Source organism: Penicillium riverlandense, assembly GCF_028828495.1.
Source record: "Penicillium riverlandense strain IBT 135883 chromosome Unknown utg000011l_segment0_segment0, whole genome shotgun sequence".
In the NCBI taxonomy this organism is placed as follows: domain Eukaryota; kingdom Fungi; phylum Ascomycota; class Eurotiomycetes; order Eurotiales; family Aspergillaceae; genus Penicillium; species Penicillium riverlandense.
The window spans coordinates 866,061-882,727 of NW_026643201.1; the positions used below are offsets into that span (position 1 = coordinate 866,061).

The 16,667-nt window shown below is 52.1% G+C and overlaps 9 protein-coding genes across 9 annotated transcripts; 6 read left to right on the forward strand and 3 right to left on the reverse strand.

The window, feature by feature from the left end:
- Nucleotides 1-16: 16 nt before the first annotated feature.
- On the reverse strand, nucleotides 17-628 carry N7474_011037 (uncharacterized protein; the record flags this gene model as incomplete). The annotated part of the gene is made up of 1 exon (XM_057202447.1): nucleotides 17-628. The coding sequence occupies one exon, from the start codon at nucleotides 626-628 to the stop codon at nucleotides 17-19; it is 612 nt and encodes a 203-aa protein (XP_057047731.1).
- A 381-nt stretch (nucleotides 629-1,009) lies between these two features.
- On the forward strand, nucleotides 1,010-3,054 carry N7474_011038 (uncharacterized protein; the record flags this gene model as incomplete). Its single annotated transcript, XM_057202448.1, has 7 exons — nucleotides 1,010-1,203; nucleotides 1,267-1,363; nucleotides 1,415-1,497; nucleotides 1,554-1,954; nucleotides 2,016-2,208; nucleotides 2,598-2,835; nucleotides 2,884-3,054. 7 exons carry the CDS (start codon nucleotides 1,010-1,012, stop codon nucleotides 3,052-3,054), a joined length of 1,377 nt encoding a protein of 458 aa, XP_057047732.1.
- A 315-nt stretch (nucleotides 3,055-3,369) lies between these two features.
- On the forward strand, nucleotides 3,370-4,135 carry N7474_011039 (uncharacterized protein; the record flags this gene model as incomplete). The annotated part of the gene is made up of 2 exons (XM_057202449.1): nucleotides 3,370-3,832; nucleotides 3,885-4,135. The coding sequence occupies 2 exons, from the start codon at nucleotides 3,370-3,372 to the stop codon at nucleotides 4,133-4,135; spliced, it is 714 nt and encodes a 237-aa protein (XP_057047733.1).
- Nucleotides 4,136-4,197: 62 nt separating this feature from the next.
- Nucleotides 4,198-5,342, reverse strand: N7474_011040 (Alpha/Beta hydrolase protein; the record flags this gene model as incomplete). Its single annotated transcript, XM_057202450.1, has 2 exons — nucleotides 4,198-4,384; nucleotides 4,447-5,342. 2 exons carry the CDS (start codon nucleotides 5,340-5,342, stop codon nucleotides 4,198-4,200), a joined length of 1,083 nt encoding a protein of 360 aa, XP_057047734.1.
- A 322-nt stretch (nucleotides 5,343-5,664) lies between these two features.
- On the forward strand, nucleotides 5,665-6,193 carry N7474_011041 (short-chain type dehydrogenase; the record flags this gene model as incomplete). The annotated part of the gene is made up of 2 exons (XM_057202451.1): nucleotides 5,665-5,773; nucleotides 6,039-6,193. The coding sequence occupies 2 exons, from the start codon at nucleotides 5,665-5,667 to the stop codon at nucleotides 6,191-6,193; spliced, it is 264 nt and encodes an 87-aa protein (XP_057047735.1).
- A 265-nt stretch (nucleotides 6,194-6,458) lies between these two features.
- N7474_011042 (MFS general substrate transporter) lies at nucleotides 6,459-8,190 on the forward strand (the record flags this gene model as incomplete). Its single annotated transcript, XM_057202452.1, has 4 exons — nucleotides 6,459-6,650; nucleotides 6,706-6,797; nucleotides 6,851-7,586; nucleotides 7,651-8,190. 4 exons carry the CDS (start codon nucleotides 6,459-6,461, stop codon nucleotides 8,188-8,190), a joined length of 1,560 nt encoding a protein of 519 aa, XP_057047736.1.
- A 174-nt stretch (nucleotides 8,191-8,364) lies between these two features.
- Nucleotides 8,365-10,600, reverse strand: arg2 (acetyl-CoA:L-glutamate N-acetyltransferase; the record flags this gene model as incomplete). Its single annotated transcript, XM_057202453.1, has 3 exons — nucleotides 8,365-10,311; nucleotides 10,375-10,500; nucleotides 10,556-10,600. 3 exons carry the CDS (start codon nucleotides 10,598-10,600, stop codon nucleotides 8,365-8,367), a joined length of 2,118 nt encoding a protein of 705 aa, XP_057047737.1.
- Nucleotides 10,601-11,424: 824 nt separating this feature from the next.
- On the forward strand, nucleotides 11,425-12,415 carry N7474_011044 (polyamine acetyltransferase; the record flags this gene model as incomplete). Its single annotated transcript, XM_057202454.1, has 3 exons — nucleotides 11,425-11,814; nucleotides 11,885-12,349; nucleotides 12,389-12,415. The coding sequence occupies 3 exons, from the start codon at nucleotides 11,425-11,427 to the stop codon at nucleotides 12,413-12,415; spliced, it is 882 nt and encodes a 293-aa protein (XP_057047738.1).
- A 461-nt stretch (nucleotides 12,416-12,876) lies between these two features.
- N7474_011045 (putative GTPase NOG1) lies at nucleotides 12,877-15,126 on the forward strand (the record flags this gene model as incomplete). The annotated part of the gene is made up of 5 exons (XM_057202455.1): nucleotides 12,877-12,897; nucleotides 12,964-13,072; nucleotides 13,184-13,285; nucleotides 13,342-15,035; nucleotides 15,085-15,126. The coding sequence occupies 5 exons, from the start codon at nucleotides 12,877-12,879 to the stop codon at nucleotides 15,124-15,126; spliced, it is 1,968 nt and encodes a 655-aa protein (XP_057047739.1).
- Between the last annotated feature and the right edge of the window lie 1,541 nt (nucleotides 15,127-16,667).

Below are 16,667 nucleotides of genomic sequence, written 5' to 3' on the forward strand. Positions count from 1 at the left end.
ATCATCTTTCTCATAATCACTGTGTTCCCTCCACCTTCCACACCCTCCGGATATTAGGCTTAGCAGCGTTACTTCTAATGCGCAGCGTCCATTCCGTCACACCAGCCTGCCATTCTGGCCCTCCGAGGCCATTTTCCTCATCATAGAAATTGAACCCGTAGAAGTTCGCCGTTTCGGCCACCCCGTAGACCTTGGCTAGGGAGTACCGTCTCGCCGCTTGCCAGCCAGGCACTTGAGTCAGCTTGGCGCCATGCTCCTGATCATACCACGCGTGATAGTCTGCCTCTTTGTCTGAGCGGGGAGTAGAACCGTTGATCACGAGGACGGATCCTTGTGCTGGAGGCGTGGGCAGAAGGTGAGGGTTGGTCTGCAGCTCGTCCGCACTGCCTCTGTCCCGGCCATTAATAAAAGCACAGATTACCCACGAAGTATTAGGGTGGGCAGCTGTGTCGGCGTCATAATGCTCTTTTGACGAGAGAAGCGGCGAGATGTCGCTGAGAAAGTAGACCGTGTTATGCGCGGGTGTTTTGTTGTCGTCGGCTCTTAATTTGTACTTGCCCTCGATATTTGGGACCTCGATGGGGGAGACATTGTCAGAAAGACGCATGAGTACTCCAGGAATGGCCATAGTTGTGAGATGATCGTTGTTCCGTTTAAGGTATGTATTGCAAGATGGAGAGTATGAATCAAAGTGGCTATAATATCTGCCAAATCGCTCTGAAACATATAACTAAAGCAGAGATTTTCATTTGCTTAAGATCATGTATTCAGATCCACGGAAAGACTTGACTTCCGAGTGTAGAAAGAGCACTTCCGCTCCACAACAATGTTCATTTCTTCCCCGCATCTCTACCGGACATCGACGTCCGTCCTGAGTTGAGTTGGTGGAGCCCGGATAAGATTATCTCCAAGATGTAAAGAGTGACCTGACACATTCCCAAGATTTCTCTTTCTATTCAACCCTATTCTATCGTAGCTGACCTGACTTTCAAGTTCTCTCACTCTCATCATGGCCCCTCCGCTCGATCCTCTCCCTTCATTCGACCAGCTTCCCTTGCGCGAGGGCGACCCACCAAACTCGGCCTGGGGACTTTGGGGCAACGGGCCAGACAGTGCACTGGGATCCTTGAACTATTTGACCGACGAGTTGGTGTTGAAGACAATCAAGGAAGAGGTGAAAACCGGAGAGCGCATTGGCCTAAAGTATGTAACTGGACTGGATTAAAAACTGATTCGAAGCTAACAGATATTTTTCCCCGAAAACAGTCTCCCTCTTGATCTGTTCGATCCGCCACTTCTGGGACGGGCCGGTTTCGAGCAGAAGATTATCGACAAGAATCCGCTTGTAGTCAACGATGACGTGGTGAGCTTGGCTTTCTCAGGGGCAGATGGACAACCGGAACTAATCATCTAGATTACTTTCAACACTCAAGGGAGCTCTCAATGGGATAGCCTGCGTCATTTTGCGTATCAACAAGATAAGAAGTTCTATAACGGGTCAGTCAAGTCATCAACAACTCGAATGTTTACAAAAGCCAATCTCTTGGTATTAGGACGACTCAAGCGGATATCCACGCTTCTAGCCGAACGGAAATCAATGGCTTGCAGAGCTGGTGCTCGAAAGGGCTCGCGGGCCGGGGCGTATTGATTGACTATGTTTCGTATGCACAACGTCGCGGTATCGAAGTGAATCACTTCGCGGGTCACGCCATCTCAATCGAAGACGTGCTAGCTATCGCTGAGGAGCAAGGAGTCGAGTTTCGCACTGGAGATGTGCTTTTCCTGCGTACTGGCTATGTTGCCGCCTACAAGGCTCTAGACGCAGAAGGCCGAGAGAGGGTTTCCACCGTGCGTGAGTGGTGCGGCCTTGGTCAGTCCCGAGAAACGACAGAGTGGCTCTGGAAGAGACAGTTTGCTGCGGTGGTGAGCGACTCGCCGGGATTCGAAGTACGACGTGAGTGATAACCAACTGCTATCAATGTAAGATTTTCTTACTGACTGCTTTTTCGACATAGCCCCGACAGATAAGAAGTGGCATCTTCACCCAATCCTGCTGGCCGGATGGGGAACACCACTAGGGGAGCTGTTTGACCTAGACAAGTTGGCCGAGATCTGTGCCAAAAATAAGCGCTGGTCCTTCTTTTTTACGTCGGCACCGCTGAACTATACTGGTGCTGTGGCTTCACCTCCCAACGCGACAGCTGTTTTGTAAGTCCTTTGGGAGGAAGATGCTTGTTTATGTGAATAATTATGCTGTGGAGTATAGACGGGGTAAAGAATAAATTATCTTGAGTCAATATTGGCTATCCTTAACAGATAACTCTAATTATTTGGCACCACGTCTGAGCTCGTTGGACAAATAAAGCTATGAATCATCTATCTTCCCAAAAATCCCAGTCCTGATTCTACCCAAGTCGTTCTTCTTTGGTCCCCGCTCAACTCGTAGGCTTCCTTCCATGGCCCCTTACTTTGATTCTCAAAATTGGCCAACTCACTTTTACCTTCATATCGAGCAAAAACCAGCAAGCTTTCGTCCTGCTCTCCGTCTCCACGGTGCAACACCCAGAAACTATGCACCTGGTCGATTTGCTTTGCAGCTTGGGCAAGTCGGCGCAGCTGCTCCAGAACTTGGCCCTTATTTCCAGCCAGTGGCGTCAACTCATCCACAACGATGTAATGGTTGGTCCCAGTGGACGTCATGAAGTTAACAGGCTTGTTATCACGCGTGAGAAACCCCACAGACGTCGGTCGCCAGAAGCGCAGGTCGCTGGGACGTTCGAGCAGCGCCTCCTCGCCAACGGCGGCACGAAAGGCTTTGTATTCAGCGCTCGCGCGGTGAGTTACAGTATTTGCCTCAACATTTTCGTATCTGACTTCTGTCAGTCCGCGAATATATTTTCTGGGGCCATGATCTTACACTTCGAGCCCCCTCAGCCAATGGTGAGGGACAGTGTCATTGTCTTCGGCACTCCGGAACCAGGCATATGCCTGGCACTTGGGCTCATTGCTATGGGTGACCGGGGCGATTTTAGAGATATATTCAAGGAACTGTGAGGGGCAGAACAGTCAGCTTGAAGAAATCAATGGTTGGATTTATTTATTATCAATTCGACTTACGCGGTCTCGTTTCGCTGAAGAAGCGCAGTTTGAGAGAGGGGCAATGATGAACATGGTGTTCGTAGTGTTTCGAGATTCAGGATGGGTATTTTCTCGAGAGGTCGTTTCCCGAGATCATATCCGGACTCCTGGAATCCACCCGGAGAACAATGTCCATCGCCCTAGACACCACTCCCCACATCTCGGCAACTAAAAGAAATGTCGCCCCATTTCGAATCCTGGCCTTCAGTTTGATCCTAAGGTATTCACAATATGTCTGCCGCTGATACACCAACTCTGCCGGCCTCCTTCTGGGAGTCCGTTCTCGATCTCCCCTCCACATCGGACCGCCTCAGATGGTACATGTGTGTCCTAGTTAGCCTCTCTTCGCTCAACTATTCCGATGTAGTCCCGCAAGTCTACAATCACCTCGATGAGCACTTGTTGTCTACCATGTCTCTGGAGGACCGCTTTGCCGCGGCTCAAAAGCTTCGGGAGGGGCTGATTAAATCCACGGGCATCGTCGGCGCCGGGCGAACGGGTAACGCAATGCGAGCCTTGGCCGCGTGCATACCAGTTGAGCTCCGAGAGAAAGAATCGCCAAGATCTAAGGAGTCAGATGAGTCTGCTAGGCAAAGAGGGAAGGAATTTTGGACGAGAATCTACTCTCGGAATCGAGCTTTCGATCCTGAGGCTTCGGTGCGAGCTAGTCCCGACTATGCGTTTATTATCCGAGGTATGATACTCAATCAATTTGAGATGATTAAGAATAGCTAATGGATGAATAGAGGTGTTATATGGACGAATATTTTCCTTTGACGGCGTCATTGATGATTTGACAACGGGATATGTGATTGTCTCCGCGCTTTACGGCATGGACTGTCCGAACCAGTTGCAGCATCATATGAAGGGGATGCTAATCAATGGCGCCACGAGGCAGGAACTCAAAACACTTCAGGATCTGTGCTTGGGACTAGCCAACATTCTTGGTGTCAAATCCAGGCACGGACCTGCTCCTATTCCTGAGATGCCGGAGTAGAGACAGAAGACAAACACAGGAAATAGAAGAATAATGCGAATTCCATCAAATCGCAAAAAATCTTAAGACACATAGCTTTCCTTGTACTCATGCCATCCTTCGATCTCATTCCCTTCAGCGCCTCCCAGCCCTAACGTCCAGCGAATGGAATCCAGCATCCGTGCATCAAACACCTTAGTGGCTGGGAGATCTTGCCATCTTCTGAAACCATGGGGAAGGCCTGGAAAAACATAGACACCTGTAGGAATTCTGCGTGAGTGGGCAGCTGGTCAGCATTGCTTTTTTGATCTCTTATTGTCTCAGTAACTCACCCCAGTGATTCCAGCCTTCTAGAGAATAACAGTCCGTCATCTCTCAGCGGGTCCATTCCAGCTACCACAAATGCTGTTTTCGGCCAGTTACTTAGCTGCACATCGGGCACCAATGCCGTGTTAAGCAGCGGGTCGGCGGCGTCTGCACGAAGCATGTCACTGAACATCTTCAGTCGAGGCCATGGAATCACCGGTGCATCGCGGCATTGCATCTGAGCAGTCTTATCAGAAGAGGTGAATTTATTGAATGGATAATTATCCACATGGATAAGCCAGGGAATGCTCAGTGTCACGCCCTGGATCAAGCGTTGCCCCCGAAGATCGCGAAGTACCGCAGCCGCAGCGAGTCCAGCACCAGCTGAGATGCCCAGAACAGATAGTCCTTTAGTTGCATCAATGCCTAGATCTGGCAAACTCCTCTCTATATATGCCATGGCGTCTTCGGTATCCTCGTGCGGGGCCGGATGGGACCACTCCGGCGTGTGTCTATAGATGACACTCAAAACAACCACGCCAAGCGAGTCAGCCATATTGGCACAGAGGTAATCATCAGACTTCTCTGATCCGAATAAAAACCCTCCGCCGTGAAAATATATTAGGCCCTGTCGTGGATCTTGTCGTTGTCCATGCTGGACGACTGGTGAATATCGGCGTAACGGAATGGTGTGGCTAGCACGAGAAGGAATGGAAAGCGTCGAGTCGTCAACCCGATCTTTCAGACCCGAATCGGCCATCAATTTCTCAGAGGCAACCTCACGATTGGTGTTCACAGCCTGGCGGAGCTGCGAGGCTTCCAGGATATCGTTGCCGCTGAACCCATCTTTGGCCGCAGCCGGGTCGCGAGCGATAAATTCGAGCCATTCCTTGCTCGGCGCTCCGTATCTCGAGAAGTCCATGACAGTTAATGTTCTCAATGGGATTGTGGGAGTTGTAACTACCCCGCGTCCTTTTACGTCCTCACCATTAATTACACACCTGCCCGCACGCCGGAGGTCAACCTCCGAACCGGAACCGCTAAAAGAAACTGACGGGAGTACACAAAAGTTTGAGCAACTCAGAATAGAGCAATGGTTCCTGCTGAACCTTCTTTACGACCACTGCACACGTAGGCCATCTCGATATATTGGTCAGCGATGTTGGGATAATGGGGCTCACGGCGCTGCCCCAGCCATGAATGCCGCGGAATGTCTTAGGGCCTTGATATTAATGTCACCAAGCATGACGCTCATCGTCAAATTCGCGTTTCCCATGGTGCAGAAGGACGAGCTGGAAGACGGAGATTTCACAGGCAACATCGCGAATATGGGCTCCGTAGCCCGTCTACATGGTGGAACCCCAAACTGCTCTACCGGATGAGCAAAGGGCTGCGGACAGCATGGTTCGCGGCGATGGTAACTCATCATGCCACGGCCAAAATACGAGTCAATTGCGTTCGTCGGGTAAGCACTGATCCATAGTCTCCCCACATGGCGTTTGCTAGCAGGTGACCAGCCTCGCGCGTCCCAGGAATGCTCTACACACTAATGATGTACATGTCCGGAGGAATAAATCCGGCAATGCGGAAGGCTCGGCGGAAACACAGTCTACTTCAGACCTCGAGTCCCCCATACTCCAGAAGGAGAGCAACGCGTGGGATTGCACCGGAGCTTTGAGGCTCTTAGGCGCAAACGAGGCGCGGTGGACTACAGGCACAATCTTGACGGTAGACTCTGGCGCAACGTGTGTGGAACTGGTATCAGAGACCTAATAATCACGTAGTTTAAACTACTCAAGAAAGTAAGAATTCTCCCGAGAACCCCGCATTGCCCCGTGGGGATACTGTGGAGAATTAGAGCTGGGGAGTGGACTCTCATTTCCGGATATTCGGACACAGAATCCTTCCTAGCGGCTAGCCGACAATTAGTAGCTTGGGCCGGGGAGATACTAAAGGATCCATGGAGAAGCTGAATTCTTAGGACTGTTGCTGCCCAAACTTTCATCTTCCTTTCCTTTCCTTTCAACACCTACTTGCCATGGCCACCACAGCCGACCACGATCACCCAAAGCATGATAGCGCAGAAGTCGAGGATGTCGAGCTCAAATCAGCTGTCTACAACCCAAGGGCCCACCTCGTCCCCCGGCCATCCGAAGATGAAGGTGATCCGCTCAACTGGCCGATGAAGCTGAAGCTGCTCATCTTGTTCCAAGTCTGCTGGCTTGCTTTTGTGAGTTTAAGTCTTCGTGTAAAGGAAAAACGCTTAATTAATGTTGTTTTATCAGCTTGGAACATGGAATACCTCTGTGATCAACCCGGCCTACGGTCTTCTATCAGAATCCCTTCATATCTCCGAGGTCCAAGCCTCCTACCAGACGTACGTTGGGTACTCAGTGAAATGGAAATACAATCTAACGAATGCTTATCTAGTACCATTGCCATCGCCTTGAACGGTGTTGGCCCCTTCATTTGGATCCCGCTAGCCAACGTCTACGGCCGACGTTTCGTATACCTGTTCACCACGCTGATCGGCTTCGCCACAGCTCTTGGGTCTGGATTCGCAGAATCATACGGTGCACTAGTCGGCGTTCGCGCCATCAATGGCCTCTTCCCTGTATCCATGGCCCTCGGCCCAGCTACCGTGACAGACTTGTTCTTCTACCACCAGCGCGGCCGTGCCCTCGGTATATTTACTGTCATGCTCAGTTCAGGCTCGCATTTCGCTTCCCTGTTCGGTGGACCCGTCACAGCGTTTGTGGGCTGGCGCTGGATTTTCTGGATTACCGCGGTTATGAACTTTGTCACTTTGGTCTTCTTGGTCTTCTTCCTTCCCGAGACCATGTACTACAAGCCTCGGGTTTACTCCGATACCAACACGGAACCTCCAAAGCTGACTATGGCTAAGTATCGCGAGTTGCTGCGGCCATGGACCACCTTCGCAGGTGTTAAGCTCAGGGCTAAGCATATCATCCTACCAGCTTTCCGCATGGGTCTTTATCCATCCGTTCTTTTCCCCAGCTTGTACTATTCGGCGCAGTACTGCTTCACAGCAATTTTCCCTGCTGTTACTTACGCCATTACCTTCAAAGAACGTTTTGGCTGGAACGCACTTCAATGTGGCCTGGCGTATGGAGGCACTATGACCATCGGTGCTCTTGCAGGCGAGGTTGGTTTTATCTTATTCCAAAATCTTGAATCACCAAACTAACTGTGGCGATTAATCTCGATAGCTTGCGGCAGGCAGGATTATTGACAGTATCATTCGACGCGAATCCAAGCGACTAGGCATAGATAACCCACCGCCCGAGGTTCGATTCAAAGGCCTTTGGTCAGGTGCAGCCCTTGTACCAGCAGGTCTCCTCATTTTCGGTTTCACTATGTCTTACAAGTCTCACTGGGCTGGCCCACTGGCAGGCATGTTTATCGGCATCTTCGGAGTCCAAATCGTCGCGACAGTTTGTTACACATATAGTATCGACTCATACCGGGTCGAAGGCTCCGAGGTCGCTCAGTTCTTTAACTTCAGCCGTCAAACCATGAGCTGCACCATTGCATTCTATGCTGTGAAGCTGTGCGATGCCATCGGGTTTCAGTTTGCTTTTCTCATGTTCGCGCTCGTTGGTAGTGGTCTAGCCTTTGCGCCTGTGGTTTGGCTGATGTGGAAGGGCGAAGATATCCGTGAGAGAATGGGTAGCCCGGTTAACGTCAGTGTTGCCGACGATATTATTGCGGATTATAGTGCGGTCTATCAGAATCAGGCCCGTGAGTAGGGCAAGGAAGGGATTTTGCTTAGGCTGGTGACTGGAGTTCATGGGTGCTTGTTAAAAGTTGTATAGCAAGTATTCCGCCGGAATTGACTCGTTATATAGGCAGCAGTTGAGTATTGCCAAACCGAACAAATATACACATTTCTTCCCAATATGTACATCAGGCAAATTGATCGATCAATCAACAACGCTTTTGCTATCCGCCCAACTAGGCTGAATCATGCGGCAAACACCCTCATAATCCTGGAATCGCTGCGAGTCCTCCGTCAAACCTTGCGTTGTCCAAAACATAGTCCAATTGCTATCCGCCACCTTCCAAGTGCCGCACGAGCGCTCAAAGTACCATTTATTCACTGGATTGTCCTTTCGACTGCGCCAGCACACCCCATTCGGAAAGCAGGTGCGCACCATAGCATTAAAGAGGACGTCTGCAACGCCACCGGCACCCTGGCTGCGTTTTAGGACGGCGAATTTGTCCAGATATGGGACCATGCGGGACAGGCTGGCTTCGCTGCCGTCGTCGGCGACGCCGGGAGGTGTTTCCCAGGTTAGGATTGCGCCGCCTTCATATTCGCCTGCGATTATGAGGCCGGCGATGCGGTCGTTGACTCGTTCTAGGTATTTCTTTACATCTAGTTTCCGGTCGAAGGAATCTTCGATCAGATGCACTAGTCGTGGTAGGTCGATAGATGGATCGTTTAGTTGCAGGCGTGGCTGACTCTGTGCGGTCCACACCTGAACGCGGGGATCGGGGAGAATGGTGAGAGGCATCCCGCGCTTGACGACGGTTGTATGCGATGAGAGGGGGTTGATTGCGCTCGGCCCACCAACATTGGCCGCACCGCGTCGGCGCGGCGGGAGAGAGGACGAGAGTAGAGGCTTGTCGGTGAGAAGGTTGTGGATGAGGGGATTTCGTTGGCGTCGAGTGCCGACGGCTGAGAAGTCTGCCGCAGCTGGCTGGCGTGGACAGGCCGAGTTGGCAACCTCATGTGGGGAGGTGATGATGCCGGAAGACGCAGATGGGAGCATTGCAAGGGTCTGCTGGGATAACCGGAGATTCTTGAGGTGTCCATCAAGCGCTCTTGCCACTGTCTCGATGCCGGGTAACTGGCCCGACTGTTCTGGCAGGGGGGAAACAACCTCGTTATTCACGAATTTCGAAAATGGGTTGCTGTTGATAATCGATGATGCCGCCCCAGGGTTCATCGGAGATATTGACTGTGTACCTTGCGCAGAAGCTGTATCTATGTGTTGAAGCAGTTCGTCCTCAAGCTCGTCAAACTCCTGCTCCATGTTGATGAACACATGAGACATCTGCGGGCCATGGAAGGCTGGAATGCCCCCTAAAGGATCCAGAATAATCACACGATCCAGCGAAACCTCTTTTTGAAGACGCTTAATTCTCTCTGCGGTGACTGTCGGGTCTTCATCCGGGTCTGGATACGTTGACAGACCCGCAAAATCTTTGGTCAAGGCAAGCACCACATCATCAGCAGATACCGGGATGGCTCTAGGACCATCTTCTGTATATGCAATAGGGGAAACAACGAGAACATGCCCATTTCGAAGGGGGTTTAGCAGCGCCTTGCGAGACATAATACTGAGACTGCCAGTATTTGAAATAGATAAAGCCGAGTCCAGACGGAAGGATTTTGAGTCGGGCTGCGAATCAATGGCCGCCGAGATCCGATTTGCTTGCTCCACAGATACTTGTCGCACCGTAGAAGCATCTTCAAGTTTCCCCGGATCGACCACAAGGCAGCATGCCATCCCCAGACGGATGAGCTGCGACAAGGTCTTGGCCACTCCATCTACAACCTCGTCCTCTAGCGATTGGGGCGCGGTGATCTTGACTAGAGCCAGATGAAGCCTTTCGGGGTATTCTTGCCCCTGTGGAGCCGGTGTGGTATCTTGCCGGAATACGGGGCTGTCGTAAACTGCCCTTGAAGCGCCATAGAATGAGCCGAGGTTCACGCCGGATGGTAGTGAAGCTGGCGAGGATTCCTTCTTGGATTCTTTAGAGGGTTTCTGCCCGGGCTTGGGGGGCTTTTCTTTGAAACGAGAGAGGTACGATCTGGCCTCTCGTTTGGTCGAGGCAGAGCTCAATAAACTGAGAAAGAACTCCTGTGACAGACAGATACTTTAGCAATTGAAGCTCCATTGCCGTGTAGCGCCCTCCAAACATACCCTGTCGAGCAGCTTCTCCTTTGCCCGGTGGCCTAGCCGAGCCTGGTTCATGCTGGCACCTGAGAATTCGGCGAACTGGGGTCGCTGTAGGGGCGGGTGCGTCGCGGGGTCATTGGGACGGGAGGCCTATTAAGGAAATAAGTCAGTGGGAGCTTCTGATTCAACGTCCTGTGAGGCTCACCGTCCGCAAAGCTGTCCGCGGCCAGCCCAATGTCCGAGAGCTCATTTTCCAGCTGGTCCACCATTCATGTCGGGGGGAAAGAGTGCACATGACTCTTGGAGTCGGAGGAAGAGTTGAGTCAGCCCAAAAGCCGCCACCGCCTTGGTCCTTCTTATCCACACTATATAGTCGCGGATGATATATACTGGGGATATTATAGCCCTTTCTGCTGTGACTTTCGAATTTGGGATTTCTAGAACCCTGGGCGATCGACACCCGGGATTCGTGGCGTTCTGGCAGGCAAGTCACCGGTACGGGCAGGTACTTGGCGGACTAAGGGAGCTCCGACGGGTAAGCAGTACTGCCAGGTCGTGGGATACTGGTCGGGAGCGCACCCCGCCACCTTCAGTTTCCTTCGCCGAGACTCACTCACCAATTCTCTCCAACGTCCGCCCGGCTCAACCCCTGCACCGGACGACCCGCATTAACGAAATTGTAAGTGTTGTCTACGTTTACTCTCCGTTATCCGCTCCTTTCTAGCCCACTGCTGCCCCTCCAAGCGCGCACACTTCGCTGGCGCAGATTCTTATCGGCCACTGGGTCCTGGTCCTGGGGAGGAAAAAGACCCCCACCAAGGACCACATGGAATCATTGAGGATCTCAGATGAACACTACGGACTCTGTTATCTTCTGTGCTGCGAAAACACATTGTCTTATCGCATGCATGCTGATCTCCACCGCTCTAGATCAATTTGCATCCCACTTGACGCCACCGATCCTGGGCCCCCCTGCCCTTTCCATCCCATTGTGCGCGTGCGCTTTTAGCCTAGTACCACGCACAAATTGACAATTCATCTATCACGCCCGTTGCCTTCCCAACGTCAACGAACATGTCTGATCCTAGCGAGCGGCCGTCGGAGTCCATGCCGGGTCCCGACAACAACGGCCTGAAGCCCTTGTCGAATGCAGACGACTATTCGCTGCCGACTACCAACAATAATGACCTCTCGCGGATCATGAGTCGCGCGGGGATTGCGCTATCCAACGGTTTCCCGCTCGATGACGATGACGATGACGAAGGGGTGGATGAGGACTACGTCGCAGTTGACCAGGACGATGCCAACGAGTTCCCATACTGGCTCCGCCGCCCGCCGACACACCACCGCACCAAGCTGGATGAGCTGCACCCATTTGTTCAACTTCTTTCAGTATCCAATGTCGATGACTGTATGGATGTGGAGAATGCGTTCCCAGAGAATGAACGTTGCTCGCGTGACAAGGTATGAACGCTCTGACGGCAGGTATTACAAAAAAAAATCCCTCTCTTGCTGATGCTCTCTTTCCCCGTAGTTTGTCTATCGCCTCAGCCGGTGCCCCGAACTCAGCCTGGGGCTTTTCACCCTTCCCATCATTGATGAAGGGCAGCCCAAGCCTCGCGCTACCCTTGTCGGACACATCATCGCCACTCGGACCTCGGAACCCTTAGTGACGGATCGGGCGATGCGCCTGCCGGACAACTGGCGGAATGAGCGCTGGAGCTTTGAGGATGGCCACGCCGTGGGCCACGAAGAGGGCGGCAGCACCATCGCCATCCATTCGCTGGCAGTCCTCCCGGATCACCAGGGCAAACAGGTCGGCAGCACCCTACTGAAGTCGTATATCCACCGGATTCGCGAAGCCCAGATTGCCGACCGCATTGCCATCATTGCGCACGATCATCTAATTCCGTTCTACGAGTCATTTGGATTCGTGTCGCATGGCCCGAGCAAGTGCCAATTCGGCGGCGGCGGATGGGTTGATCTGGTAATAACTCCTGTTAGTCTTTTCTGTACATTGCGCTAACATTTGCCACAGGTCCTGGAGCTCGGTAACGAGCAGTAGAATGGTGGTTGGTTTTGGCATCTCTTTCTGTCGGTTTTTCTTTTTGTCTTGTCATGCTTTCCATGTCCCCCTATTACGTGTTTATGGTCATCTTCGGGTTGGGTCCTACACGGGTTCGAGAGAAAAGCAACGGAGTTTCTTGAGGGGCGGGAATTGTGTCGGCCATTCAATCGAGTCTTATATCATGGCATTCTTGAATCGGTCACAATGGCTTGTATACCATCAACAATGCGATGTACAGGACTACTCGTACATGTTTTTGTAGCGCTTTCGGGTCTGTAGACTGTAGATCACGTGCTCGCCTATACCACCCAATCCCGCCCCCGCGGCTACTCGCCGCCCGGCAGAAAAGGGCCGGTAACAATTTTTTTTTGTGGAGAAAACGCAAACCACATCAACCCTTTTGTCACCAACTGGGATTCTCGAGTCGTCGTGCAGGACAGACTGATTCGTGGCCCATCATGAAGACTACTTGGAAGGACGTGAGTTTGGGACTTTTCTTCCTCCCACAACCACCAACTAATGTGTGTTTTTTCACCGCCGATTAGATTGCGCCTGTGCCCACGAGCCAGGAATTCCTCGATATCGTCCTCAGCCGGACCCAACGCCAGCTGCCGACGCAGATCCGTGCTGGTTTCAAGATCAGCCGTATCAGAGGTAAGATTCAGATTGTGTGGTGTTCCAAGGCGACCAGAAGGAAAAAAATTGGCTATCAGAAGAGGTTATCGATAAAGTCCCATCGCTGACCGAAATTTTTTCTCCTCTCAGGTTTTTACACCAGAAAAGTCAAGTACACCCAGGAAACATTTGGCGAGAAATTCACCTCTATCCTCGATGGATTTCCTCGGTTGCAGGATATCCATCCTTTCCGTAAGTTGACAGCCACTTTGATCAAAATTGCGAGCGGGGTCTAATACCGCCCGTAGACAAGGATTTGATGAACACTCTCTACGATGCCGACCACTTCCGAATTGCACTTGGCCAGGTGTCGACCGCCAAGCACTTGATTGAAACCGTCTCTCGCGACTACGTCCGTCTCATCAAATATGCGCAGTCGCTGTTCCAGTGCAAGCAGCTCAAGCGCGCTGCCCTGGGTCGCATGGCCACCATCTGCCGTCGCCTGAAGGACCCGCTCGTCTACCTGGAACAGGTCCGTCAACATTTGGGTCGTCTGCCCTCGATTGACCCCAACACTCGCACCCTCCTGATCTGCGGGTACCCCAATGTCGGAAAGTCGAGCTTTCTGCGCAGCATCACCCGCGCGGATGTCGATGTCCAGCCCTACGCTTTCACCACCAAGAGTCTGTTCGTTGGCCACTTCGACTACAAATACCTGCGTTTCCAGGCCATCGATACTCCCGGAATTCTGGATCACCCTCTGGAGGAAATGAACACCATTGAAATGCAGTCCATCACTGCGGTCGCCCATCTTCGGTCCGCTATTCTTTACTTCATGGATCTGTCGGAGCAGTGCGGATACTCGGTTGGAGACCAAATCAAGCTCTTCCACAGCATCAAGCCCCTGTTCGCCAACAAGATCGTCTACATTGTGGTCAACAAGATTGATGTTCGCCGCCCCGAGGATCTTGAGCCTGAGTACCAGGAGCAGCTGCAGGAGATTCTCAAGTCGGGTGACGTTGAGATGCTGCAGGTTTCTTGCACCACTACCGAAGGAGTGACCGCCGTGAAGAATGCTGCCTGTGACAAGCTTCTCGCCGAGCGTGTGGCGCAGAAGCTCAAGTCCGGCACCAGCAACTCCGGAGCCAACCCTGGCGGTCGTCTGGGTGATGTGCTCTCTCGGATTCACGTCGCCCAGCCCCTGGGTGGTGTCCAGCGTGAGACTTTCATCCCCGAGGCTGTCAAGAATCTCAAGAAATACGACAAGAACGACCCCAACCGGAAGAAGCTCGAGCGTGACCTTGAAGAGGAGAACGGTGGTGCGGGTGTGTACAACTTCGACATGCACCGCGACTACACGCTCGCCGACGACGAGTGGAAGCACGACAAGATCCCCGAGGTGTGGAATGGAAAGAACATCTACGACTTTGTGGACCCGGACATTGAGTCCAAGTTGGCTGCTCTTGAAGAGGAAGAGGAGAAGCTCGAGGCTGATGGCTACTACGAGTCCGATGAGAGCGTGGAGGATGCCGAGGACGCCGATATCCGCATGAAGGCCGACCTGATCCGCGAGAAGCGCGTGTTGATGCGCAACGAAGCCAAGATGCGCAAATCGCTCAAGAACCGCGCTGCCATCCCCCGCAGCGCCAAGTCCAAGAAGCTGTCTGAGATGGAAAGCGCTCTGGACTCGGCTGGCTACGACGTCGACACCGTCGGTGCGCGTGCCCGCTCCCAGAGCCAGCCTCGTGGCCGCACCGCTACCCGCAGCGAAGCCGGTAACGACGACGCTATGGATCTCGACGACCCGCGCCAGGCCATTGCTCGTGCTAAGAGCCGCGCCCGCAGCCAGGCTGCTACGAACCGTCGTGATGACGGTGTCACAGACACGACTTCTCGCACCAAGGCCGAGCGTCTGTATAAGCTGGGCCAGAAGAAGATGAACCGCATGGCCCGACAGGGTGAGGCCGATCGACACACGACCGTCTCGCTGGCCAAGCATTTGGTATGTTTGATTTTCTCCAGTTGCCATATTTTACTAATATTGTGAACAGTTCTCCGGAAAGCGCGGAATGGGCAAGACTCAGCGCCGTTAAAGCAGACTCGCCTGATGGCAGTGCTGTGGACCCCATTTTTAATCATTCTTTTTTGGTACGGGTGCAAAATGGTGTTGGGCGTTCTTCTCCTTCCTTCCCATCATTCGTTCGACGTGCGATTGATTATCTACTGTAGTGGATCAGCATCTAGATCGCTTCTGGAGGATCATTTATGTCAAGAGGATTAAAAGTGATTGACTCGATGATGTTGTTACAAGCATATACCACTACCAACACAGATGAATATTGATGTGTTTTTTGGATATTTGAATTTTACTTCCAACCTGAATAACTGCCACATTACCACCTTCCACTGCTGGGTGGACAGTAACTGGTATGTGTCTCAACTCATGTAGACCCCACTCGTGAATAAAAATATAGTGACAGCTTTTTACCATGGTTTAATCAAGTGTTTCCCATGTTTCAGGAGTGGTTATGGCTGACGTGAGGACATAGACCTCGTATAGCGTCATGGCTGGGCCGCTGGATGATCCAGGCTAGGCTGTCAGATGCATAGAAACTCAGGCGGTCACTTTTTTGACTGAATGGAACACTTCCACCACGTTTTGGGTTCATCGAGTATACGTCAGACAGCAGAGAGCCGGGCCAATGGATTTATTTCTACTGAGAATTGCTTGTATCAACTACGAGGATATAGGCATGAGATTTGGCTCGCCCACGAATCAGGCAAGCTCGGATAGACTTGAATTTCTTCAAATTATCAAAAAGAGGAGAACATTCTATACAGTGTAGCTGGCATGAGTAGGATCCCGTGCAGAGGCTGTGCACGGTATCGCTCTTCCGGCATCGACCGAGGACTCATCTCCCAGCTCACCGAAGACCCAACAGGCCAAGTTTCAAAACAAGCGATGAGAGGCACGAGGATCATGATTGGACCTCGAAGTGCCTATTTCCCTGTTCGCAGATACTGTCGGACGCTAATGCTCGATCTGTTAGCAGCACCGTTGGATCCCGACCCACATGGCTTCTCCAATTATTTTTTTTATTTTATTTTTGCCCTACTCGTTGAGCATAATGAAGGCGTTGGCAGAGTTTCCCAAGCCAGCTCACCGCAGATCGCGGCAGGGGCGTCAGCCGAAGCGGGTCCCTCAGTCTTTGCTGAGCGCACTCCCTAGCCTGAAACCTAAGACACGATCCCGAGAATCAAGGGATGCCGATCAATCAACAATGTGTCTCGCTTTCATCTGGCATGTTTACAATTCTTTGCCAGTCTAAGATTATACAAGGGGGCATGTGAGGAATGTTAGCCTTAGCGCCCGCCCAAAATATTAAAGAAAGCAGCTCCCATCGGACGATCGTCAGCCCAGCCATCCTCAGCAATGGTCGGACACGGTACGTCGATCCCGATGCCGAGTCGGCTTCGGGAGCACATCGGGAAAACTGGCCTACGCATTCGGTGTGCCGAATGGGTCTCTTGTGGATCCCCGAGAGCCTAGCCCAACAAGACAGATCGACAACAAATCGTTGCCCGACGGGAGATGTCCGAGTGAGCTTCACCGGTAGTGGGGCCTCGATACTTT